This window comes from Macaca thibetana, chromosome 6 (assembly GCF_024542745.1).
Source record: "Macaca thibetana thibetana isolate TM-01 chromosome 6, ASM2454274v1, whole genome shotgun sequence".
In the NCBI taxonomy this organism is placed as follows: domain Eukaryota; kingdom Metazoa; phylum Chordata; class Mammalia; order Primates; family Cercopithecidae; genus Macaca; species Macaca thibetana.
The window spans coordinates 54971807-54999741 of record NC_065583.1 but is presented as its reverse complement, the minus strand read 5'-3'; the positions used below and the strand labels follow the sequence as shown (position 1 = coordinate 54999741).

General features: G+C 44.1%; 1 protein-coding gene across 1 annotated transcript; it reads left to right on the top strand.

Moving 5' to 3' along the window:
- Window positions 1–173: 173 nt before the first annotated feature.
- Window positions 174–27935, top strand: PHAX (phosphorylated adaptor for RNA export). Its single transcript, XM_050794534.1, has 5 exons — window positions 174–965; window positions 3646–4259; window positions 9488–9608; window positions 17446–17529; window positions 25623–27935. The coding sequence occupies exons 1-5, from the start codon at window positions 726–728 to the stop codon at window positions 25890–25892; spliced, it is 1329 nt and encodes a 442-aa protein (XP_050650491.1). The 5' UTR covers window positions 174–725; the 3' UTR covers window positions 25893–27935.

Sequence of the window (27935 nt, the reverse complement as noted above, 5' to 3'; positions counted from 1 at the left end):
CTCTACCTTTGCCTCTTTTAAAAAGTTCCAAGTTGCTAGCCAATCCCGAGGAATACAAAATGTGAGGTCCTGTTGCAGCCAATAAAAACCAGCCACAGCAGTAAGGTAAACGCCTCAGCTTACAAATGACCCTGTCTCCTTTGTTCAGTGTACTCTCCTGGCAAAACTGCTGGTGGGCGTACCCTTTCTGCAGAAAGTAAAAATGGCCTTACTCAATAAATTACATTTATGTTCAAGTGCTATTTCTTTATGACACCGAAAAACAAACATTTCAAACACCATGCTGAGAACTCAGTCCTTGTTTTGAGGAGGGGTGCACTTGGAAGATTCCAGCTAAGGTACAATCGTCCCTCGGTATCTGCCGGTCATTGTTTTCAGGACCCCCACAGATACCAACATAGGCCATGCTCGAGCCCCTTATATTATGTGGTGGTGCACAGTGCGTCCTTCCCATCCGCAGGTTTGGCATCTGTGGATAGGGAGTGGATACAGAGGGCGGACTATACCGCTTGAAAGGCTTCCCTGGAAGCAATATGTAGAGTGGGTAGCGGAGGAGCAAGAATGGAAGCAAGGAGGCTTGTCCAGAGCATACAGGCGAAGGATGTACGGCCAATTGGGGAATCCCAGACGACCGCGATTCGTGACATATTTTTGTTTGCACGAAAATAAAGTTTGAAAGAAAAGTGTTGGGGGAACAAGGGATTCATTTTCCCGCGGTATTTGAAATGCAATGGCTACGCCTCAAGCCGCTGCAACATGCTGGCCTCCGTGCGGGGGCGCCCAAACAGGCGCGCCGCCGGGCCTTCCGGCCGCACCGCCGGAAGTGCTCTCCTGACCCTCCGCCGCGCAGCTCATCGCAGGGCAGGAAGATGGCGTTGGAGGTTGGCGACATGGAAGATGGGCAGCTTTCCGACTCGGATTCCGACATGACGGTCGCACCCAGCGACAGGACGCTGCAATTGCCGGTGAGTGTGAAAGGAGGGTGCGTTATCGTGGCTGGGCGCGCCGAGCCTGGGCCGCGGAAAGCGCGCAGGCAGCGGTGAGGGTGAGGGGTGAGAGCTAGGAGCCCGGTCCGGACCGGGCTGCTCGGTCAGTGGCGGCAGAAAGGGCGAGCAGGCGTCCCCCGGGCGGGCTCACGGAGCCCGGGCTGCAGGGGCCGGCAGCGAGGGGCGGAGGCGGCGGCAGCGGCTGGGCGTGCGAGCCCCAACCTGGCGGCTCCCTGCGAGGCCGGGCGCGCGAGCCCTGGCGCCTCCTGGAGGCTGGCTTGGCGGCTGTCTCTTGGCGGTCTCACCTCCACCTACCGCTCTTTGTTTTTTTCTAAACTTAGGGCTTCCCCACTCCAGCGCCGCTAGGTGACCATTAAGGGGCAGATTTTGCCAGATGTGTAGCATCTGGGGACATCGGCCTGAAACAGCCTGTGGTGCTCCTTTTCTCCCTGAGACAGAGACTGAGGCCCAGGAATGAAGTTTATCAGAGTTCACTTAAAGAGCTGGTTTTCCTTGTTTCCACCGAACCTAGCTTTGTCATGCGGTACCATGGCACTAGGTTTTTGTGGTAGCTTCTCTGGTTTTGTTTGTTGTTTTAAGACAGAGTCTCACTCTGTCACCCAGGCTGGAGTGTAGTGGCGCAGTCTTGGCTCACTGCAACCTCCGCCTCCCGGGTGCAAGCGATTCTCCTGCCTCAGCCTCCCGAGTAGCTGGGATTACAGGGGCCTGCGGCCACGCCCGGCTAATTTTTATATTTTTGGTAGACACGGAGTTTCACCATGTTGGCCAGGCTGGTCTCGAACTCCCGCCTGAAGTGATCCACCCGCCTTGGGCTCCTGAAGTGCTGGAATTACAGGCGTGAGCCACCGCGCCCAGCCTAGTTTTTGTATTTTTATTAGAGACGGGGATTCTCCATGTTGGCCAGGCTGGTCTTGAACTCCTGACCTCAAGTGATCCACCTGCCTCGGCCTCCCGAAGTGCTGTGATTAGAGGCGCGAGCCACCGCGCCGGGCCCAGCTTCCCTGCTTTCTAAACGGTAATTTGTCTTGACTGCCTTAGTAGGTAGCAACCTCTTTGAGGGGGCTTTGGTGCCAGATTGCCTGTGTTCAGATCCTGGGGCCACCGATGTGTGACCTACAGCAGGTTTATTTAGCCTAACTGCTTTTTGTCTCCATCTATGGAATTGGCATGATGTTCCACTGATAGGGTTATTGCAAGGATTCTATGGAGCATACAGTGCGCGGTAATGCCTGAAAAGTGTTATCTCTGATCATTATTTGAAGATAGTGGGAGATAGATCCTCCCTACTTGCATTTCCAGCGTAGTAGGAGTTTTAACAAATACAAATACTTGCTTTTGCATATAAATGTTTAGGAAATTAGTACCAAGATATTTTGTTTTTCAATCTCAGGTTGTTTTTACATAAATTGACCCATGACTTGGTAAATAAACTTAATGCTGTGGACTGTGGGGTTTTAAAAATATGCCCAGGCCGGGTGCGGTGGCTCACGCCCGTAATCCCAGCACTTTGGGAGCCCGAGGCAGGTGGATCACGAGGTCAGGAGATTGAGACCATCCTGGCTAACACAGTGAAACCCCGTCTCTACTAAAAATAAAAAAAATTAGCCGGGCGTGGTGGCAGGCGCCTGTAGTCCCAGCTACTTGGGAGGCTGAGGCAGGAGAATGGCCTGAACCCGGGAGACAAAGCTTGCAGTGAGCCAAGATCGCACCACTGCACTCCAGCCTGGGTGACAGTGCGAGACTCCCTCTAAAAAAAAAAAAAAAAAAAAAATCATGCCCAGCCTAGGCAATATGGCAGAACCCCATCTCTACAAAAAATGCAAAAAAACAAAAATTAGCTGGTTATGGTGAGGGTTGCCTGTAGTCGCAGTCCCTCAGGAGGCTGAGGTGGGAGGATTGCTTGAACCTGGGAGGTTGAGGCTGCGGTGAGCCATGATTGCTCCACTGCACTCCAGCCTGGGCCACAGAACAAAACTTTGTCTCAAAAAAAAATAAGTAACAATTATTATGTATGTCATTTTAAAACATTCTGACAGGCCGGGCGCGGTGGCTCAAGCCTGTAATCCCAGCACTTTGGGAGGCCGAGGCGGGCGGATCACAAGGTCAGGAGATCGAGACCACAGTGAAACCCCGTCTCTACTAAAAATACAAAAAAAAATTAGCCGGGCGCGGTGGCGGGCGCCTGTAGTCCTAGCTACTCAGGAGGCTGAGGCAGGAGAATGGCGTGAACCCAGGAGGCGGAGCTTGCAGTGAGCCGAGATCGCGCCACTGCACTCCAGCCTGGGCAACAGCGTGAGACTCCGTCTCAAAAAAAAAAAAAATAAATAAATAAAAATAAAACATTCTGACAATAACTGAAAAGTTTGAAATCTTTTAAAGGTGACAAGAACTTTGGTAATATAGTAAAAGGATATCTTAGAACAAAGTGCTGCATTAGTTGTAAAGATAAGAATTTGTGGCTTTTAAATTGGCGAATTCCATGTGGAACTTAGAAAAGTAAGGATTTGATTGGTCTCAGACTTGTCTTTGAAGATCAGTTCCTTTTGGAATGGTGCAGTTGAATCTCTAAATTTTTAAAAATTAGGTAGGTGGAGTTTATGTGTTTTGTGAAATGGATTGTGTTTCTTTTCACTTGCAGAAAGTGCTAGGTGGCGACAGTGCTACGAGGGCCTTCCAGAACACAGCAACGACATGTGCGCCAGTATCACATTATCGAGCTGTTGAAAGCGTGGATTCAAGTGAAGAGAGTTTTTCTGATTCAGATGATGATAGCTGTCTTTGGAAACGCAAACGACAGAAATGTTTTAACCCTCCTCCCAAACCAGAGCCTTTTCAGTTTGGCCAGAGCAGTCAGAAACCACCTGTTGCTGGAGGAAAGAAGATTAACAACATATGGGGTGCTGTGCTGCAGGAACAGAATCAAGATGCAGTGGCCACTGAACTTGGTATCTTGGGAATGGAGGGCACTATTGACAGAAGCAGGCAATCCGAGACCTACAATTATTTGCTTGCTAAGAAACTTAGGAGGGAATCTCAAGAGCATACAAAAGATCTAGACAAGGAACTAGATGAATATATGCACGGTGGCAAAAAAATGGGATCAAAGGAAGAGGAAAATGGGCAAGGTCATCTCAAAAGGAAACGACCTGTCAAAGACAGGCTGGGGAACAGACCAGAAATGAACTATAAAGGTCGATATGAGATCACAGAGGAAGATTCTCAAGAGAAAGTGGCTGATGAAATTTCATTCAGGTGAGCATTTGAATTACAAATAAGTACTTGACCAGATGGCTTCTATTTACAGGAAATAAAATAAATGCCAAATACTTTAATGATATGTTCCCCTCTTTTTTTTTTTTTTTTTTTTGAGATTTTTTTTTCTTTTTCTTTTTCCTTTTTTCTTTTTTCTTTTTGTTTTTTTTGAGACAGCGTCTTGCTCTGTCACCCATGCTGGAGTGCAGTTAGTTGCTCACTGCAACCTCCGCCTCCTGGCTCAAGGGATTCTCCCACCTCAGCCTCCTGAATAGCTGGGACCACAGACACGCACCCCCACACCCAACTATTCTTTGTATTTTTAGTAGAGACAGGGTCTTACCATGTTGTCCAAGCTACTCTCGAACTCCAGAGCTCAAGGGATCCACCCGCCTTCGCCTCTCAAAGTGCTGGGATTACAGGCGTGAGCCAAGAGCTGGCCTAATTTATTTTTTTTTGGAGGGGAGAGGATCTCACTCTGTTGCCCAGGCTGGAGTGCAGTGCTACAATCACACCTCACTGGAGCCTAGAATTCTTGGGCTGAAGGGATTCTTCCACCTCAGCTTCCTAAGTAGCTGGGACTACAGACTCAGGCCATGATGCCTGGCTAATTAAAAAAAAAAAAAAAAAAAAAAAGATGGCCAGGCACGGTGCCTCACGCTTGTAATCCCAGCACTTTGGGAGGCCAAGGTGGGTGGATCATGAGGTCAGGAGTTTGAGACCAGCCTGGCCAAAACAGTGAAACCCCGTCTCTACTAAAAATACAAAAATTAGCTGGGCATGGTGGTGGACACCTATAATCCCAGCTACTTGGGAGGCTGAGGCAGGAGAATTGCTTGAACCTGGGAGGCAGAGGTTGCAGTGAGTCGAGATTGTGCCACTGCACTCCAGGGTAGGCAACAGAGCTAGACTCCATCTCAAAAAAAAAAAAAAAAATTAGGAGTTTCACTATGTTGCCCAGGCTGGTGTCAAACTCCTGGGTGCAAGCAGTCCTCCCACATTGGTCTCCCAAAGTGCTGGGATTATATGCATGAGCCACTGCGCTGTCCGCAGATTTTTTTGTTTTTGTGTTTTAAGAGACGATCTTGCCGGGCGCGGTGGCTCAAGCCTGTAATCCCAGCACTTTGGGAGGCCGAGATGGGCGGATCACGAGGTCAGGAGATCAAGAGACGATCCCGGCTAACACGGTGAAACCCCGTCTCTACTAAAAAATACAAAAAAATAGCCGGGCGAGGTGGCAGGCGCCTGTAGTCCCAGCTACTCGGGAGGCTGAGGCAGGAGAATGGCGTAAACCCGGGAGGCGGAGCTTGCAGTGAGCTGAGATCCGGCCACTGCACTCCAGCCTGGGTGACAGAGCAAGACTCCGTCTCAAAAAAAAAAAAAAAAAAGGCGATCTTGCTCTGGTCACTCAACTGGAGTGCAGTAGCACAATCATAGCTCACTGAAGCTGAACTCCTGGGCTCAAGCAGTCCTGCCTCAGCTTTCCAGATTGCTGGGATTATAGGTATGAGCCACTGTGCCTGACTCTTTTTGAGGCTTTTTCTTTAAGGAACTGGGGTAATTTGGTTATATGAATACATTTGTATTGTATTTTTCAGTTTGTTTTTTTGGTTTGTTTTTTTAGACAGTCTTGTTCTGTCACCCAGGCTGGAGTGCAGTGGTGTTATCTTGGCTCACTGCAACCTCCCCTCCCGAGTTCAAGCAATTCTCGTGTCTCAGCCACCTGGGTAACCTGGATTATAGGCATTCACCACCACATTCAAATACATTTTTTTGTTTTGTTTTGTTTTTGTTTTTTGTGTTTTTAGTAGAGATGGGGTTTCAGTATGTTGGCCGGGCTGGTCTTGAACTCCTGGCTTCAAGTGATTTGCCTGCCTTGGCCTCCCAGAGTGCTGGGATTACAGGCATGAGCTGCACACCAGCTGTATTTTCTTAAATTTGAACAAGCCTGATAGAATAATTTTGCAGACTTTTATGAACTGTTAAACAACTCGTTGCATTTAGTGCCATAGAGCTTTTTAAATAAAGCATATCTTTTTAAATCATGAGTTGTTTTTGTTTGTTTAGTGTTTTCAAGAAATTGTCCCTTTTTTCTTAACTTTGAGGTATAATTTACAGATAATAATATTCACCCATTTCTAGTGTTAATTTTTTTAGGAAACATATCAAGTTGTATAACCATCACCTTTGAAACATTTCCGTCACCCAGTAAGATCCCTTATGTCCCCATGCCAATTTACAGTTAATCCCTGTTCTCATCCCAGATAACTGCTAATCTACTTTCTATCTGTATAAATTTGCCTTTTCTGGTATTTCATATAAATGGTGTCATGTAGTATGTAATCTCGTGCTTTGCTTCTGTCACCTGATGTTATGTTTTTGTTTTTTTGTTGTGTGTGTGTGTGTGTGGTTTGTTTATTTGAGACAGAGTGTCACACTGTTGCCCAGGCTGGAGTGCAGTGTCACGATCTCAGCTCACTGCAACCTCCGCCTCCCGGGTTCAAGCAATTCTTGTGCCTCAGCCTCGTGAGTAGCTGGGATTACAGGCATGTGCTACAACACCCAGCTAATTTTTATATTTCTTAGTAGAGACAGGGTTTTGACATGTTGGCCAGGCTGGTCTCAAACTGCAGACCTCAGGTCATCCGCCCACCTCGGCCTCCCAAAGTGGTGGGATTAGAGGCGTGAGCCACTGTGACTGGCCAGTGTTATGTTTTTGAGATTGATCCGTGGTGTAGCAGGAGTCAATACATTTTTATTGTGTGTGTATATATGCATATATTCATATTGATTATTCTACTTTTTGGCTATTATGAATAATGCTGTTATGAACCTTCACATCCAGATCTTTAAACATATATTTTCATATCTTTGTTTTGTTTTGTTTTAGATGGAGTCTCACTCTGTCGCCCAGGTTGGAGTGCAGTGGCACGATCTCAGCTCACTGCAACCTCCACCTCCTGGGTTCAACCAATTCTACTGCCTCAGCCTCCCTAGTAGCTGGGATTAGAGGCGTGTGCCACCACGCCCAGCTAATTTTTTTTTTTTTTTTTTTTTTTTTTGTATTTTAGTAGAGACAGGGTTTCACCATGTTGACCAGGCTGGTCTCAAACTTCTAACCTCAGATGATCCACCCTCTTCAGCCTCCCAAAGTGTTGGGATTGCAGGCGTGAGCCACCTCGCCTGGCCATATTTTCATTTCTTTTTTTTTTTTTTTTTTTTTTTTTTTTTTTTTTTGAGACTGAGTCTGGCTCTGTCGCCCAGGCTGGAGTGCAGTGGCCGGATCTCAGCTCACTGCAAGCTCCGCCTCCCGGGTTTACGCCATTCTCCTGCCTCAGCCTCCGGAGTAGCTGGGACCACAGGCGCCCGCCACCTCGCCGGGCTAGTTTTTTGTATTTTTTAGTAGAGACGGGGTTTCACCGTGTTAGCCAGGATGGTCTCGATCTCCTGACCTTGTGATCCGTCCGTCTCAGCCTCCCAAAGTGCTGGGATTACAGGCTTGAGCCACCGTGCCCGGCCATATTTTCATTTCTTTTGGGTAAATGTCCAGAAGTAGAATTGCTTGGTGTATGGTAAATTTACAATTCATGTATTTTTACCAAGTTCAGATTTTGAATTAACATTTTCATTAGCTCTAAATCACTAATGAACAGTGTCACAAATTTGAAAACAGGTATGGTTCAAGAGTAATGCAACTGGTAGGAAAACAAGTATTTACTTTCCAGGCAAACCTATCTGAACACCAGTACTTGATTTTTAAAATACTGGGGAAGTTTGGAATTTGAGTGCTGGAAAGGAACTTAGAGATGTTGTAAACCAAAACCTTCATTTTACAGATTAATATTAGACCTGGAACTAAACCCTGATCCTCGTGTTCCTAGTCTATCTCTCTTTCCACAAAAATACACTGCCTCCCGTTGAGAAGAAACAAAGGATGCCAAGTCTGAATTCTTTTTTTTTTTTTTTTTTTTTTTTTGAGACGGAGTTTCGCTCTTGTTGCCCGGGCTGGAGTGCAGTGGTGCAATCTCAACTCACTGCAACCTCTGCCTCAGGGTTCAAGCAGTTCTCCTGCCTCAGCCTCCCGAGTAGCTGGGATTACAGGCATGCGCCACCGCACCCAGCTAATTTTGTATTTTTTGTAGAGACAGGGTTTCTCCACGTTAGGCTGTTCTCTCAAACTCCCGACCTCAGGTGATCTGCCCACCTCAGCCTCCCAAAGTGCTGGGATTACAGGCATGAGCCATGGCACCCATCTGAATTCTTGATCTGTTGAGAGTGTGAGCTTTGACACTGGAAGAATTACTTAGGCTACCTATGTTTCTAAAATCTCAATGACAAAATGAAAATGTACATTCTTTTTTTTTTTTTCCGAGATGGAGTTTTGCTTTTGTTCCCCAGGCTGGAGTGCAATGGCGCGATCTCAGCTCACCGCAACCTCTGCCTCCCAGGCTCAAGCAATTCTGCCTCAGCCTCCCGAGTAGCTGGGATTACAGGCATGCGCCACCAGGCCTGGCTACTTTTTTTTTGTATTTTTAGTGGAGACGGGGTTACTCCATGTTGGTCAGGCTGGTCTCGAACTCCTCACCTCAGATATCTGCCCAGCTCGGCCTCCCAAAGTGCTGGGACTACAGGCGTGAGCCATCGTGCCTGGCCGGTATCTTGTACATTCTTGAGAGAATCAACTGGCATAGTGCATGTAAGGTTCTTAGGATTATGCTTACTGTAATAATAATGAACCATCAGTAAATATTAGCTATTTCTATTTTTTGTTCTGAGGCAGGGAGTCTATGAGGGAAAGGTCCTATCCCATTGTAAAGCTCCAGCCATCTCTGGAGTTAGAGAGCCTTAGCTTTTAGGCATAATAATTGAAAGCGTATATGTCTGTCATTTATTTTGACAATAGTGGACTGGCTTTATCTTCTTTTGCATTCAGGCCTGCATTCGTCGTGCTGTATGTGCATTTTGAAATATACTGCAATACAGTATGGCAAATAAAGAAGCCAAATATGAGAGTTTACATGGAAACTTGAGGTTACCATCTCCTGTGACCAAAGATTAGGAATGTTTACATGTCAGTGATTCCAAGATTAAATATTGAAGATTTAGGAAACCAGGTGTTGCTGGAATCAGATTTTATTCTAGCTGGGGACTAAGCTGGAGACTCAGGTAGATTTCTTCAACTTTGTACAACAAACAGAGGTTAATTTTACTTATTTGTTTCTCATCAGGTTACAGGAACCAAAGAAAGACCTGATAGCTCGAGTAGTGAGGATTATTGGGAACAAAAAGGCAATTGAACTTCTGATGGAAACTGCTGAAGTTGAACAAAATGGTGGTCTCTTTATAATGGTAAGACTGCTTAACCGTTTTTGGTTTTGTATTGTTTCTCCTGTGGTTTTGTTTTTGTTTTTGATTACAAATTTAACTTGGTCTTTGTTGGATCTCTGATTTATCATGCCTTCTTACAGTATGTTTGAGGTTTTTAAACTATTATCAACAGTGAAGACTGGGTTTAAAAAAAAAAAATCAGTGGCTGGGCGCAGTGGCTCACGCCTGTAATCTCAGCACTTTGGGAGGTTGAGGTGGGCCTATCACCTGAGTTTGGGAGTTCCGAGACCAGCCTGACCAACATGGAGAAACCCTGTCTCTACTAAAAATACAAAATTACCCAAGCATGGTGGCGTATGCCTATACTCCCAGCTACTCAGGAGGCTGAGGCAGGAGAATCACTTGAATCTGGGAGGCCAGAGGTTGCGGTGAGCTAAGATGGTACCCTTGCACTCAAGCCTGGGCAAAGAAGCAAAACTCCGTCTGGAAAAAAAAAATTAATACAGTTATAGACTGTATTAATTATACTTTCCTGACAAAAGAAAACAGATAAATTGTAGCCTGTTACTGTATAGTCACCAAAACATTTCTTACATGATTCGTTAAAGGTAGGGGTTGAATTTTTTTTTTTTTTTTTTTTTTTTGAGACGGAGTTTTGCTCTGTCACCCAGGCTGGAGTGCAGTGGCCGGATCTCAGCTCACTGCAAGCTCCGCCTCCCGGGTTTACGCCATTCTCCTGCCTCAGCCTCCCGAGTAGCTGGGACTACAGAATTTTTTTTTAATTAATTTTTTTTTTTTTTTTTTTTTTGAGAAGGAGTCTTGCTCTGTCGCCCAGACTGGAGTGCAGTGGTTCAATCTTGGCTTACTGCAACCTCCGCCTCCCGGGTTCAAGCGATTCCCCTGCCTCAACCTCCCAAGTAGCTGAGATCACAGGCGTGCACCACCACACCTGGCTAATATTTGTATTTTTAGTAGAGATGGGGTTTCACCATGTTGGCCAGGCTGGTCTGAAACTCCTAACCTCAGGCAATCCACCCACCTCGGCCTCCCAAAGTGCTGGGATTATAGGCGTGAACCACTGCACCCGGCCAAGGGGTTGAAATTTTAAGACAATAGAGTCTAGGGGAGCCTAGGAGCTCAGATATTGAGAATATGGGTTTTAGAGTTTAGGTACCCTTTTTTACTTCTAGATTTTCAGCATATTAATTGAAATTTGGCTAAGTTGTTTGACTCCCTGGAGCCTCAGTCTCCTCAGCTGTAAAATGGAGATTAGTCCTACTTTGTAAGGAGTAGAGGAGATGATGCACGTAAAGTACTGACCACGGTGTCCAGCACTTTAGCAATGGTAAACAGAAGTATTCTTTTTGGTTCACTTAATTCATGCGTTCTTGAAAAAGAGGGCAAAAAAATAACTTTTTGTTTGTTTTTTGAGACGGGGTCTCACTCTGTCAACCAGGCTGGAGTGCAGTGGTGCGATCTCAGCTCACTGCAACCTCCGCCTCTGGATTCAAGCAATTCCCCTGCCTCAGCCTCCCGAGTGGCTAGGACTACAGGCATCTACCACCACGCTTGGCTAATTTTTGTATTTTAATAGAGGCAGGTTTTCACCATGTTGCCTAGGCTGGTTGAGAACTCCTGAGCTCAGGCAATCCACCCGCCTCAGCCTCCCAAAGTGCTAGGATTACAGGCTTGAGCCACTGCGCCCGGCCAACACTTTTGTTGTATGAGCACACAGGAAAGCACAAATAGGTACACAGTATTTTTGTGTGTATTAAAATTTCCTGGGTGTAGGAATGAAAGCTGGGGGAAGTCTAAAAAGGGTCCTGGAGCAATAATGGGAGAAAAGTTTGAGAAGCACTTAACTGTTTCAGAATGACAGAAAGAGCTGCTCTGCCTAGGCCAGATCACGAGCACTGGCAGTTGTAGAAGGGTTTGGCACATCTCATTTAATTCAGCTTTCACCACCGGGTGAGGATGAAGGTTTGAATGACTTCCTTGTTTTTTTTACTGGTTAAGTCTGAATAGTATAATGACATCACAAGGGAGTAGATCAATATTGTGCTTTAAACATGGGGAGAAAGAAAACCCAGTTAAGATTGATAGCATTGGCTAAGGAAATAGCCTATGAACATAAATTACAGGAGTCAAAACAGAAGTTAGCAACAAAACAAATTATAATAATCACAAATGCACTGCCATCCCTATTTGTGTCATTGTTAAAAGTACTTCAATTTTCATTCAGTTAAACACAGTTACAGATTTCATCAATATTTTAATACTGTAGTAATAAAACTTTATATTCCAATGAGCTAATGCAGATTTACTGAATATTGGGAAGATGCAAGTTCAAATTTACTTTATTTTATTTTATTTTTTGAGACACAGTCTGGCTCTGTTGCCCAAGCTGGAGTGCAGTGGTGTGATCTTAGCTCACTGTAACCTCCCCCTCCCAGGCTCAAGCCATCCCCCACTTCAGCCTCTGAGTAGCTCGGATTGCAGGTGCATGCCACTGCGCTTGGCTAATTTTTTTGTGTTTTTAATAGAGACGGAGTTTCATCATGTTGCCCAGGCTGGTTTTGAACTTGTGAGCTCAAGCAATCTGCCAGCCTCGGTCTCCCAAAGTGCTAGGATTACAGGTGTGAGCCACTATGTCTGGCCCCCAAATTTACTTCTTTGGATACATTCTGTCCTTGAATTTAGTGCTTTCTACATGCCAGGCACTGTTCTAGAGGAAGGAGCTTATGGTGTGGTTGGGGGAGAGGAAGACAGTCTATAAACAATAAGTATAACTTCAAGTACGTTAAAAACTGATACATTGACTGGACACACCTGTAATCCCAGCACTTTGGGAGGCCGAGGAGGGTAGATGGCTTGAGTACAGGAGTTCGAGACCAGCCTGGGCAACACGGTGAAATCCTGTTTCTAAAAAAAAAAAAAAAAAAAAAAAAAAAATGAACATACATATATATATATATAAGCTGGGCTTGGTAGCACATGTGTTTAGTCCCAGCTATCCAGGAGGCTGAGGTGAGAGGATCACTTGAACTTGGGAGGTCAAGGCTGCAATGAACCGTAATCATACCACTACACTCTAGCTTGGGTGACAGAGCGAGACCCTGTCTCAAAAAAAATAAAAAGTGATACATCCTATGGTAAAAGAAAGAAATCAGATGGAGCTATAGGGAGTAGTGGAGAGGGGGACGTTGCAGTTAAACTAGAGTGGTCTGGGTAGATGTTATTAAGAATGCGCCATTTGAACAAAGACTTGAGGTGAAGCAGTGACTACTGCTGGAAGAATAGACCAAGTAGAAGTAACACCCATTGTAGAAGTGAAGGGTGCCCAGCAAGGCCAGAACTGGGGTGAAGTGAACAATTTACTTGCTTTAGGTGCAAAATTTGAGAGTGCCTTAAAAACTCAGTAATCAAAACAAATAATATTTGAATGTACCAATTTCAAAAATCAAAATTAATGCAAAAAATCCATAATGGACAAAATTTTAAAGACAGGCTCTTACCCTGAACTTGGCAAGGCTGCTCTTTCCACCCTAATCTCTACCTAGTTCCTGTCTGAACAAGGGGCCAGTGTGGCAGGAGCAGAGTGCATGAGAGAGTGAGTTGGGATATAAGGTTAGAGAGGTAATTGGGCCAGGTCTAGTGGGAACTTGTTTGCCATCTTAAGGAATTTGCCTTTTACTTTAAATGAGATAGTCCATAGAGGGTTTTGAATGATAAGAAATGCATTTCCTAGGCCGGGCGTGGTGGCTTATACCTGTAATCCCAACACTTTGGGAGGCTGAGGCGGGCGGATCACTTGAGGTTGGGAGTTCGAGACCAGCCTGACCAACATAGTGAAACCCCATCTCTATTAAAAATACACAAAAATTAGCCGGGCATGGTGGTGTATTCCTGTAATCCCAGCTACTCACGAGGCTGAGGCAGGAGAATCGTTTGAACCCAGGAGGTGGAGGTTGCCATAAACCGATATCACGCCATTGCACTCCAGCCTGGGCAACAAGAGTGAAACTCAGTCTCAAAAAAAAAGAAAAAGAAATGCTTTCCTTTCAGCTGCTGTTTTGAGGGATAAGAGTAGAAGCAGGAAATGCCATTCCAGGTGGGTCTGACCAGCATGGTAGCACTGGGGTGAAGGAAAAGTGGTCAGATTCTGAGTATATGTGGAAGATACAGCCAACAGAATTTCCTAGTGGATTAGATGCAGGATGTAAGAAAAGGAAGAGTCAAGGATTACTCCAAGGTTTTTAGCCAGTTTAAAGAGCAATGTCCAAAAATTCACATTAGCTCCAGAGTCTCAAAAGTCTATTTAACATGAACATGGAAGGCTGGTATAATGGATTGTTAAATGAAAAGACACAGATTACAAACCAATTGGCCAGGCGCAGTGGCTTACTTGCTTTGGGAGGCTGAGACGGGCATATCACCTGAGGTCAGGAGTTCAAGACGAGCCTGGCCAACAAGGTGAAACCCCATCTCTACTAAAAATACAAAATTAGCCTGATGTGGTGGCACGTGCCTGTAATTCCAGCTGCTCGGGAGGCTGAGGCAGGAGCATCGCTTGAACCAGGGAGGTAGAGGTTACAGTGAGCAGAAATGTGCCACTGCATTCTAGCCCGGGCAACAAGAACATAACTCTGTCTCAAAAATAAATAAATAAATAAACCAATTTATATAACAGACTCCCATTTGGGGTTGGGTTACAAATGTATGTGGCATACAAAAAAGTAAAAAGATGTCCAGGTGTGGTGGCTCACACCTATAATTCTGAGACCAGCCTGGGTGACATGGTGAAACCTAATCACTACAAAAAAATACAAAAATTAGCTGGATGTTGTGGCAAGTGCTTGTAGTCCCAGCTACTCGGGAGGCTAAGGAGGTGGGAAGATCCCTTCAGCCCAGGAGGTCAAGCTGCAGTGAGGTATGATCACACCACTTCACTTCAGCCTGGGCGACGGAGTGAGAATGTGTCAAATAAAAGTAAAAAGATTATGTGTCAAAATGTTACAGTGATTACCTATGGGTAGTGGGATTATGGGTGGTTTTTTTTCTTTTTTCTTTCTTTTTTTTTTTCTTTTTGATACAGGGTCTCCCTCTGTCATCCACGCTGGAGTGCAGTGGCACAATCAGGTCACTGCAGCCTCAACCTCCCTGACTCAAGCAGTCCTCCCACCTCAGCCTTCCAAGTAGCTGGGACTGTAGGCTTGAGCCACCATGCCCAGCTAATTTTTATATATTTTGTAAAGATGAGGTTTTACCATGTTGCCCAGGTTGGTCTCAAACTCCTACAAAAATATGTGTGTGAGTTTTTTGGTTTTTGTTTTTTGGTTTTTGGTTTTTTTTAGACAGAGTCTTGCTCTGTCATCCAGGGTGGAATGCAGTGGTGCCATCTCAGCTCACTGCAACCTCTGCCTCCCAGGTTCAAGCAATTCTGCCTCAACCTTCTTAGTAGCTGGGATTACAGGCATATCCTACCATGCCCAGCTAATTTTGTATTTTTAGTAGAAACAGGGTTTCACCCTGTTGGCCAGGCTGGTCTCAAACTCCTGACCTCAAGTGATCCACCCGTCTTGGCCTCACCCAACCCACGAGCCACTGCGCCCGGCCACACGTGTGTATATGTACCTATTTCCTTATTTTTAAAAATTCAGTTGTTTGAATGGCAACCAGTTCACATGATAAAACATAAGAAAGAGTATCAAGGGCTGAAGGGAGGAGGCTAAGGAAAATTGATGTGTACAGAGTGTCACATTTGCAAGATGAAACAGTTTTTTTTTTTTTTTTTTTTTTTTTTTTTTTTTTTTTTTGAGACGGAGTCTGGCTCTGTCGCCCAGGCTGGACTGCAGTGGCCGGATCTCAGCTCGCTGCAAGCTCCGCCTCCCGGGTTTACGCCATTCTCCTGCCTCAGCCTCCCGAGTAGCTGGGACTACAGGCGCCCGCCACCTCGTCCGGCTAGTTTTTTTGTGTGTGTTTTTTAGTAGAGACGGGGTTTCACCGTGTTAGCCAGGATGGTCTCGATCTCCTGACCTAGTGATCCGCCCGTCTCAGCCTCCCAAAGTGCTGGGATTACAGGCTTGAGCCACCGCGCCCGGCCGATGAAACAGTTTTGGAGATCATTTTATAACAGTGTAAATATACTTTACTGCTGAACTGTACACTTAAAAATTGTGAAGACAGTAAAAATTTTTGTCATGTGTTTATTATCACAGTAAAAAATCAGAAGAGTAAAAGGTATGTAGTGAGAGGCTACCCGACCACATGTATCCTCGAGCCACTCAGACTCCTCCCCAACACACATTATTATTTTTTTGAGATGGAGTCTCGCTCTGTCACCCAGGCTGGAGTGCAGTGGTGCAATCTCGGCTCACTGCAACCTCTGCCTCCCGGGTTCAAGCAATTCTCCTGCCTCAGCCTTCTAAGTAGCTGGGATTACAGGCACGCGCCACCATGGCCAGCTAATTTTTATATTTTTAGTAGAGATGGGGTTTCACCATGATAGTCAGGCCGGTCTCAAACTCCTGACCTTATAATCTGCCCACCTTGGCCTCCCAAAGTGCTGGGATGACAGGCGTGAGCCACTGCGCGTGGCTCCAACACACTTTTTTTTTTTACACAGGTGGTCATATACTATACACACTATTCTATACCCTTGCTTTTTTAACTTAATGTATCTTAGAAATCTTATGAAGTATATAAAGAGAGCCCCTCCATTCTTTTTTGCAGTTGCTAGCATTCCAGTGAATGGTTATATCATAATTTGTATTACACATATACACATACGTGTGTGTATATACACATACGTGCTCAGTTGATCTTCATTATTTGTAGATTTTATATTTTCAAATTTGCCTACTTGGTAAAAAGTTATTAACCTCAAAATTAATGCTAGTGGTTTCACAGTCGTTCACAGACGTGCAGTTTCTAAAAAAATTTGAGTTGTCCAACATGCACATGCTTAACTGAGGTCGAACAAGGCAACACTCTGCCTTGTGTCAGCTTCCATACTATAAAATAAATAATACGTTTATCTTCTCCAATTTAAGATAGTATCTATATCATAGACTAAATACCAATATATATTTGGCCTTTTTTCCTGGATTTTCTGTTTTGCTTCACTGATCATTCTAGATTTATTTTGTTACCATACAGTTTTAATTATATAGGGTTTATGATGTGTTTTAACATCTAATAGAATATTCATGGTGGATGCGGTGGCTCGCAACTGTAATGCTAGCACTTTGGGAGGCCAAGGCGGGCAGATCACCTGAGGTCAGGAGTTCAAGACCAGGCTGGCCAACATGGCAATTTCTGTTTCTACTAAAAATACAAAAATTCTCCAGGCATGGTCATGAGTACCTATAATCCCAGCTACTCAGGAGGCTGAGGCAGGAGAATCACTTGAACCCCGCGGGAGAGGCAGAGGCTACAGTGAGCCAAGATCACGCCATTTCACTCTAGCCTGAGCAAAAGAGTGAAACTCCGTCTCAAAAAAAAAAAAAAAAATTTACTGACTTAAGCAGGTGGCAGTTAAAAACAGAAAATCCAGTGATTTGTTAGGTCATTTGAGCTGAGTGGCCTATTTTTCTTTGTTACCATATAGATTTTTTAAATCACAGAATTTCAGAGTTAAAAAAGACCAAAGACCTTTGGCCTTCATTTTATAGATGAAGAAACTGAAACTCATATTTCGGTAATTTACTGGTGTTATCTATTTCATAAGAGTCAGAATCAGGACTGGACTTCAGATCTGGTATTCCTTCTATCTCCTGAATTGTGTCCCTGTTAAAAGATGCCTTGACCATTTATGGGAAGAGTATATGCACTTTAACTTTTCTGTTCGTTTTTGTAGAATGGTAGTCGAAGAAGAACACCAGGTGGAGTTTTTCTGAATCTCTTGAAAAACACTCCTAGTATCAGCGAGGAACAAATTAAGGTAATAATAATGTCCTCACCTCTTAAACTCCATCATAATTTGACTTGTAACTCACCCTCTAGCTTCATTTTCTATGAATATCCATTACCTGCTGTGCCTTCAGTGGACTGATTGTGTTACTGTCTTATTCTAAGGAACATTTGTGCCTTTTATTTTATTTATTTTTTTTTTTTTTTTGAGGTGGAGTCTCACTCTGTCGCCCAGGCTGGAGTGCAGTGGCGTGATCTCAGCGCCCTGCAACCTCTGCCTTCTGGGTTCAAGTGATTCTCGTGCCTCAGCCTCCCAGGTAGCTGGGATTACAAGCACATGCCACTATGCCCGGCTGATTTTTATATTTTTAGTAGAGACGGAGTTTCACCATGTTGGCCAGGCTGGTCTCAAACTCCTGACCTCAAGCAATCTGCCCATCTGGGCCTCCCAAAGTGCTGGGATTACAGGCGCCCAGCCAGCTTTTTATTTTTTGTAGATACAGGGTCTCGGTATGTTGCCCAGGCTGGTCTTGTACATCTCAGCTCAAGTAATCCTCCTGCCCCAATCTCCCAAAGTGCTGCAATTACAGGCATGAACCATTCTTACTTTACCTATACACTTTATTTATTTATTTATTTATTTATTTGATCCTTTGAGACAGGGTCTAAGAATCTAGCTCTGTTGCCCAGGCTGGAGTGCAGTGGCACAATTTCTGTTCACTGCGCAACCTCTGCCTCCTGGGCTCAAATGGTCCTCCCACCTCAGCCTCCAGAGTAACTGGGAGTACAGGTATGCGCCACCACACCCAGCTAATTTTTGTATTTTTTTGTAGAGATGTTGCCCAGGCTGGTCTGGAACTCTAGGCTCTAGTGATCCACCCACCTCAGCCTCCCATAGTGTTGGGATTATAGGCATGAGCCACTACGCCTGGCCTATACAGTCTTTTTCTGTTCCATGTGGAAATAAATAACAAGCATCAAATGCTTAGCTCTAATTATTTGAACAAGCATAAGGGCAGGCAGTGAGTCTGGAGTGAGTAGTACAGTTAACACTTCAGCGTGGTGCTATCTCCCACCAAAAAAAAAAAAGTATGTCCCAGTAATGACAATACCCTACATAACCGCAAGACCCGTTATCACTCCTAAGAGAAATAAAAACAGTTTCATAATATTCAATATCTAGGCCTTATTCCAATTTCGTAATTTGTCCCAAGAATATATTTTACGGCCAGGCGCGGTGGCTCAAGCCTGTAATCCCAGCACTTTGGGAGGCCGAGACAGGCGGATCACGAAGTCAGGAGATCGAGACCATCCTGGCTAACCCGGTGAAACTCCGTCTCTACTAAAAAAATACAAAAAACTAGCCGGGCGAGGTGGCGGGTGCCTGTAGTGGAGGCTGAGGCAGGAGAATGGCATAAACCCAGGAGGCGGAGCTTGCAGTGAGCTGAGATCCGGCCACTGCACTCCAGCCTGGGAGACAGAGCGAGACTCCGTCTCAAAAAAAAAAAAAAAAAAAAAAGAATATATTTTACATACCTTCCTCCTAAGCAGGATACAGTCTAGGTTTCCATATTCCATTTGTTAAATCTCCTTTATTATATATTTTTAATTATTTTATTTTATTTTATTTTTTTGAGACAAAGTCTTACTCTGTTGCCCGAGCTGGAGTGCATCATCACGGCTCACTGCAGTCTTGACCTCCCTGGTCTTACATGACCCTCAGCTTCCCAATTAGCTGGGACTACAGGCACGCACCACTATGGCCAGCTAATTTTTTTATTTTTTGTAGAGACGGAGTTTCACCATGTTGGCCAGGCTGGTCTTCAACTCCTGGGCTCAAGCAGTCCTCCCACCTTGGCCTCCCAAAGTGCTGGAATTACAGGTGTTAGCCACCTCGCCTGGCCCTCCTTTATTCTTTTTAACCCCACATTTTCCTTCATGATTTAGACCTTTTAAAGAGTTAAGGCCGGTCGCAGTGGCTCAAGCCTGTAATCCCAGCACTTTGGAAGGCTGAGACGGGCAGATCACGAGGTCAGGAGATCGAGACCATCCTGGCTAACATGGTGAAACCCCATCTCTACTAAAAAAATACAAAAAAACTAGCCAGGCAAGGTGGCGGGCGCCTGTAGTCCCAGCTACTCGGGACTGAGGCAGGAGAATGGCGTAAACCCGGGAGGCAGAGCTTGCAGTGACCTGAGATCCGGCCACTGCACTCCGGCCTGGGCGACAGAGTGAGACTCCGTCTCAAAAAAAAAAAAAAAAAAAAAGTTAAAGATGGTGAGGTCAGGCATGGTGGCTCATGTTTGTAATTCCAGCACTTTGGGAGGCCGAGGTGGGCAGATCACTTGAGTTCAGGATTTCAAGACCAGCCAGGCCAACATGGTGAAACCCTGACTCTACTCAAAATACAAAAATTAACCAGGCATGGTGGCGGACGCCTGTAGTCCCTACTACTCGGGAGGCTAACGCAGGACAATCACTTAAACCTGGGAGGTGGAGGTTGCAGTGAGCCGAGATCACACCACTGCACTCCAGCCTGGGTGACAGAGCAAGACTCTGTCTTTTAAAAAAAAAAAAAGGAAGAAGAGTTACAGGTGGTTATCTTACAGAATATTTGGTTACTTTATTATATTCTGGTGATTGTCTCCTCCTGGCTTTGTTTAATTCATTCTTCTGTCTCCAGTATTATAAACTGGAAGGTGTAGACTCTCTAGTTTTTTGGGGGTTTTTTCCCCCCAAGACAGAGTTTCGCTCTGTCGCTGAGGCTGGAGTGCAGTTGCACGATCTCAGCTCACTGCAAGCTCCGCCTCCTGGGTTCACACCATTCTCCTGCCTCAGCCTCCTGTGTAGCTGGGACTACAGGCACCCGCCACCACGCCCAGCTAATTTTTTTATTTTTAGTAGAAATGGGGTTTCACCGTGTTAGCCAGGATGGTCTCGATCTCCTGACCTCGTGATCCACCCGCTTTGGCCTCCCAGAGTGCTGGGATTACAGGCATGAGCCACCACGCCCAGAGACTCTTTAGTATTTTAAGTCATTTTTGTGTTATTGGGAATGTCTTTTATAGACATCTTTTAATTTGTTAATCAGAGAACATAATTTGTACTTAGCATTTATTCAAATACTAAAGATTGAGAACTAACCTCTTACATAGGAAAGAGGTGGTACACATCTAATGCAGCTGTTGTATTTGAGTAGCTCTGTGTTTTCCTTACGATAACAATGGTGATAAAGATTAATAAGAATGTGTTTTTTAGCCATACTGACTGTAATGCTAATGATCACAGATAAAGCCACTTACCTTGAGCTGGTCCAGGTAATTGTATTTTGCATCTGCTCAGTGTTCTTTTTCCTTAAGTTTTCTGGCTGTTCACTTAACAGTCACTTTAAAAGAGTCTGCTATGTTGACATTCCTATAGGAAATGTTACTGTTACTGCAAATCTAAAATCTCTAGTATAGTAACTACTTTTTTCATTTCATTGTAACAACTGTTTCAGTAACATGATTTGTGACAATGTAAGTTTCCTTAGGAACACAACTGTTGAGTGGTAGCAAAGATTATACTCTAATGTTCTCTCCCCTCACCCAAAATAATTCTTGACAAAAATATGTACTTAAAAGATACCTTCTAAGTAACTAAACCTTGGACAAACAATATTCTCAGGCAGGAGAGAAGAAATACTGTAACATTTATTGATTTCCTCCCACTGGACCAGAGATTAATATTATGTAACTTAATCTTCACATTGTATCACTGTGGGTGTTACTTTGTTATGCAAATGAAGAATAATCAAAATTATATGCCTGAGATCACACAGACCACTCTGACTCCAAACCCATGCTGGAGTTACTTTCACTGTATTATGTCTTTGTAATTCAGTAATTCCAGCTCATTGAGGGAAAGGATTTTAATGCTAGAAAGTTTTTATGTTAAACTGCCAGAAACTTTGCATTATAATAAGAAAATACAGAAACATTTGGAATATCTAATAATAGGGACATATTGATTTACAAGGACATTCTTTTGTTTGTTTGTTTGTTTGTTTGTTTGTTTGTTTTTTGAGATGGAGTCTCGCTCTGCCTCCCAGGCTGGAGTGCAGTGGCCGGATCTCGGCTCACTGCAAGCTCTGCCTCCCGGGTTCACGCCATTCTCCTGCCTCAGCAAGACGGAGTCTCACTCTGTCCCCTAGGCTGAATGAAGTGCAATGGCACGATCTTGGCGCACTGCGTCCTCCGCCTCCCAGGTTCAAGCAGTTTTGTCACCTCAGCCTCTCGAGTAGCTGAGATTACAGGCGTATCACCACACCCGGCTAATTTTTGTATTTTTAGTAGAGACAGGGTTTCACCATGTTGGCCAGGCTTGTCCCAAATTCCTGACTTCAGGTGATCCACCCTCCTTGGCCTCCCAAAGTTCTGGGATTACAGGCGTGAGCCACTGCGCCTGGTCAAAAAATTCTTTATAAAAAGAGACTGTTTCACTCTGTCACCCAGGTCTCACGCCGTGTTGCTCAGGGTGGTCTTGAACTCTGGGGCTCAAATGATGTTCATGCCTTGGCCTCTCAAAGTGCTGGGATTGCAGGTGTGAGCCAGTGTACCCGGCAGTTTTGTTTTGAAGAGATAGATCTCCTGCTGTCACTCACACAGGAGTCCAGTGGCACTATCATAGCTCACTGTAGCCTCAAACTCCAGGGCTCAAGTGACCCTCTTGCCTCACCCTCCCAAGTAGCTGGGACTACAGGCACATGCCATCACTCTCGGCTTTTTTAAATGTTTTGTAGAGACAGGGTCTTTCTGTATTGATCAGTCTAGTCTCAAACACTTGGCCTTAAGCAGTCCTCCTGCCTGGGCCTCCCAAAGGCCTGGGATTACAGGTGTGAGCCACCATGCCTGACCAATACAATTTTATTATACATAATTTATTTCAGATGCTACCCAAATGATGATGTTATAATTATTCTTTTCATTGCTGTGTTGCTAACAGTCACCATATGTAGAACTTAGAAGCCAGAACTTGACTGAATGGATTTGTTTTCCTGTTTTAAAATTCCATTTGGGTACATGACCTCACAATTAAGTTTTGTTTTAAAAAATATAAAGTTTTCTGAAGGGAAAAAGCAATAGTTAAAACTTTATTTACTTTGTTCAAAAAAAAAAAAAAAAAAGCTCAGCTAAAACACTAGAGTTAGATCCTTAACTTCCTTAACTTGGAGAGTTAAGTATATATAGATATGGATGGGAAGGGGGAAATTTTCCCTCAAATTACTTGCCTGCCTTTGTGATAAAGATATTAACAACAATTGCCAGGCATGGTGGCTCACGCCTGTAATCCCAGCACTTTGGGAGGCTGAGTTGGGCAGACACGAGGTCAGGAGATCGAGACCATCCAGGCTAACACAGTGAAACCCGTCTCTACTAAAAATACAAAAAGTTAGCCAGTTGTAGTGGCAGGCGCCTGTAGTCCCAGCTACTCAGGAGGCTGAGGCAGAAGAATGGTGTGAACCCAGGAGGTGGAGCTTGCAGTGAGCCAAGATTGTGCCACTGCACTCCAGCCTGGGCAACAGAGCGAGACTCCGTCTAAAAAAATAAAAAGATACTAACGTATTGCAACAACATTTTGGGAACCATTTCCCACTTTGTTCTATTAAATTCATAACGCATGGGAATAAAGTTTCTTTTTATTTTGTTTATTGTTTTTTCTTTTAATTTTTGAGATGGAGTCTCCTAGCTCTGTCGCCCAGGCTGGAGTGCAGTGGTGCGATCTTGGCTCACTGCAACCTCTGCCTCCCACATTCAAGCGATTCCCCTGCCTCAGCCTCCCTAGTAGCTGGGATTACAGGCTCGCACCACCACGCCCAGCTGATTTTTTGTATTTTAGTAGAGATGGGGTTTCACCATGTTGCCCAGGATGGTCTCGATCTCCGGACCTCGTGATCCACCTGCCTCGGCCTTCCAAAGTGCTGGGATTACAGGCATGAGCCAGCACGCCCAGCCTAATTTTTGTATTGTTTTTTTTTAAAGTAGAGATGGAATTTTACCATATTGGCTAGTCTGGTTTCAAACTCCTGACCTCAAGTGATCTGACCACCTCGGCCTCCTAAAGTGCTAGGATTACAAGCATGAGCTACCGCACTTGGCCAAAGTTTCTTTTTAGTAAGGCTTGCCATGTTTGGAGAGAAAAGGACAGCTTCATAAAATTTATTCGTTGTTACCAAGCATTATACTACTTAGAATTCTTAGCAAGATGCTTGGATGTGCTTCCATATAAAATGAAAATGCTTCTACTTGTGGCTTCTTCATAGTCTTTGTATTAAAGGTAATTGAACTCTTGGAAAAAATTGCAAATCATCACACTTTTGTGAAGTCAGTATAATGGATTTTAAGAATATTGGGCTGGGTGCAGTGGCTCACCCCTGTAAATCCCAGCACTTTGGGAGGCCAAGGCAGGTGGATCGCTTGAGGCCAGGAGTTGGAGACCAGCCTGGGCAACATGGAGAAACCCCATCTCTACTAAAAATACAAAATTTAGTTGGGTGTGGTAGCTCACGCCTGTAGTTCCAGCTACTCGGGAGGCCGAGGCATGAGAATTGCTTGAACCCTGAAAGCAGAGATTGCAGTGAGCCGAGATTGCACCGCTACCCTCCAGCCTGGGCGACAGAGCCAGACTCTGTCTCAAAAAAAAGAAGAAAAAAAAAAAAAAACAAGAATGTGGGAGAAATCACCAGCTACTTGGGATGCTGAGGCAGGATGATTGCTTTAGTCCAGAAATTCGAGGCTGCAGTGAGGTTTAATTATACCACTGCACTCCAGCTTGGGTGACAGAGCAAGGCCCCATCTCTATCAAAAACTTTTAAGAAGAAGAATATTAGAGAAATCTTATGTGAGTTCAGACTTCATACTTTCACATGTTAGCTCTGTAATTTTGTGCCTCATTTTCCACATCTGAAAACAAAGATAGTATAACTACCTCGTAAGGCTTTTGTGAGGATGAAATGAGTTAATGTGTGTGTAAAGTCCTTAGCAAAATGCCTGGTACATAAAAGTACTCACTTGATAACTGGTAGCGAGCCTCATTATCTTCTGAGTTTACCTTTGTCTTTTCTCACATATGTACCCTCCTTCTCCATCCTCAGTTCCTCCTCTTTAACAAATACTTTTATTATTTCTCTTCATCAAAACACTCATATTCTGAAGTTTTCCCTTACCCCTTCATTTCAAAGATCTTTACACCTTCCTCTGTTAATTCTGTGTGCTGCTTATAACTATTCAGCATACATTTTAGGAGAGGGTCTCCTTTTTCCCACCATCTTCCATAGTGCTTTTTATAAACAAAAAGGCATTGGGATTTATATTCGTTAAGAATATTAGAGGCACTGGCTTGGCTGCAGCTTTTAGGAATCCCTGCCCAGAAGATAATAGGGTCCCAGAAGTGTGTCCTGCCAACACCAGTTTCTTTTTTAAAGCTTTGAACCTTCTTTGTTTTAGTACAGTTTGATGATCCCTATTCTAGAAATCCAAAATGCTCCAAAACTTTGTTGTTTTGGTTTGGGTCTTTTTTTTTTTTTTTTTTTTGGGACACAGTCTTGGTCTGCCACCCAGGCTGGAGTGCAGTGGCGCAATCTCGGCTCACTGCAACCTCTGTCTCCTGGGTTCAAATGATCCTCCTGCCTCAGCCTCCCTAGTAGCTGGGACTACAGATGTATGCCACCACACCTGGCTAATTTTTGTATTTTTAGTACAGACAGGGTTTCACCATGTTGGCCAGGCTGGTCTGCAACTCCTGACCTCAAGTGAACCACCCACCTCCGCCTCCCAAAGTGCTGGGATTATAGGCATGAGCCACCATGCCCAGCCTTCATTTAGGAAATTTTTAACTGTAGAGATGATACGTTATGGTAGAATAAGCATGGGCCCTAAACCCAGCACTAGGCTGGGTTTAAATCAGTTCAACCTTTACTTGCAGTGAGTACTTACTTAATATCTTGAACTCCATCTTAATAAGGAGCCTAATGATATTTGCTAATTTTTGGTAAGAAATGGAGATAATGATTTTAAAGGGACAGGCATGGAATAAACTTTTAATACGTGGTAGTTCTTGCTTACTAAAGTTGTTCCTTTATTACAGGACATTTTCTACATTGAAAACCAAAAGGAATACGAAAATAAAAAAGCTGCTAGGAAGAGGAGAACACAAGTGTTGGGAAAAAAGATGAAACAAGCTATTAAAAGTCTGAATTTTCAAGAGGATGATGATACATCACGAGAAACTTTTGCAAGTGATACAAATGAGGCCTTGGCCTCTCTTGATGAGTCACAGGAAGGACATGGAGAAGCCAAGTTGGATGCAGAGGAAGCCATTGAAGTTGATCATTCTCATGATTTGGACATTTTTTAAGTACATTTTTGACAGTTTGAGGACTAAGCCTTTCTAAAATAACATTGTAATAAACCATTTTTACTGAGATTGCAATGTTTTGCACTGATAAACATGAGAATCTGGAGGAAAGACAATTGTTTTGTTTAAAATGGTGTATGTGCAGAAAGGAATGCAATTGATAGAACATTTAAGGATATCTCATGTCTGACAATACTTAAGAGTATATAGCACAGGATTTAATTTCTCATTCTGTTGCACGTGCTAATTGTGAGTATTACTAGTTGATAATCAGTTTTGTCTAGGTCATAACATACTATTCGAAAGTTTGCTTTTTCAAGTTTATCTTTGCAGTGAATTATGCTTTGACTTTAAAACATTCCACTAAAATCATAATGGGACATATAAATTATTAAGCTGTTACAAATGCATTCAAATTTGTTTTTTCTGTGTTCTAAGAACTCAGGCAATTTTAAGGATAAAAACTAACATTGGCCAGGCACGGTGACTCACGCCTGTAATTCCAGCACTTTGGGTGGCTGAGGCAGGCGGATCACTTGCGGTCAGGAGTTTGAGACCAGCCAGGCCAACATGGTGAAACTTTGTTTCTACTAAAAATACAAAAACTAGCCAGGCGTGGTTATGCATGCCTATAATCCGAGCTAGTGGGGAGGCTGAGGCAGGAGAATCACCTGAACCCAGGAGGCAGAGGTTGCAGTGAACTGAGATTGCACCACTGCACTCCAGCCTGGGCGACAGAGCGAGACTCCGTCTCAAAAAAAAAAAGATACAGTTAAGAGGTGTATGCTGATGATTCGTCCCACTCATTTGTTTGTCCAGAAGTAAATAAATGTCAGAAATTTTTAAGAGTCTCAGTCTGTTGCCCAGGCTGGAGTGCAGTGGCACGATCTCGGCTTATTGCAGCTGCCATTTCCCAGGTTCAAGTGATCATGTGCCTCAGCTTCCTGAGTAGCTGGGATCACAGGTGTGCACCACCACGCCCAGCTAATTTTTGTATTTTTAGTAAAGACTGTTTCGCCATGTTGTCCAGGCTGGTCTTGAACTCCTGGCCTCAAGTGGTCTGCCCACCTCTGCCTCCCAAAGTGCTGGGATTACAGGCATGAGCCACTGCACCCAGCCTTATTCTTAAATTTAACAGGTTTTTTGACTTCTTAATTAACTTGGTTATATACTAAATGTGATCTACTCCTGTGTATTACTACATACTTTAAAAAAATTTTCAAGCTGGGCGTGGTGACACACACCTGTAATCCCAACACTTTGGGAGGCCAAGAGAGGAAGATTGCTTGAGCCCAGGAGTTCGAGACCAACCTGGGCAACATCGTGAGACCCTGTCTCTAGTTTAAAAAAGAAAAAGAAAATCAAACATTCCCAGTGGCAGCCTGCCTAAGACTGTTTTACCTTATGTTAAGGAAGTTAGGTATTTCAAATGTTACATATGCCGGCACAGTGGCTCATGCCTGTAATCCCAGCACTTTGGGAGGCTGAGATGGGTGGATCATTTGAGGTCAGGAGTTGAAAACATGGTGAAACCCCATCTCAACTAAAAATATAAAAAATTAGCCAGGCATGGTGGTGCATGCCTGTAATCCAGCTACTTGGGAGGCTGAGGCAGGAAAATCGCTTGAACCCGGGAGGCAGAGGTTGCAGTGAGTCGAGATCATGCCACTGCACTCGAGCCTGGGCGACAAAGCAAGACTTTGTCTCAGTAATAATAATAATGAAATATTACATGTGCATGAAGTTTTAAATTACTCATTAATGAAGAAAATAAAGGTAGTTTAGACATTCCAAGAGTTAACTGTAGTTTACAAAAATATATTAAGCAAAAATATGCTTGATATATTAAGCAGAAATTTTGTTTGTTAAGCAAAAATGTAAAATTCAGCAATTATAAACTATTCCTTCAGAAAATGTACTTGAAGTCTTTCGGTAGTTCTGAGAATATGGTCATTGAAGTTGGATCTAAGAGGAAAGTGGTTATCGGTTGCTTTTTATTTATAAAGAATGCAAAAATAAAATTAAATTTTTGGCAGTCCTTAA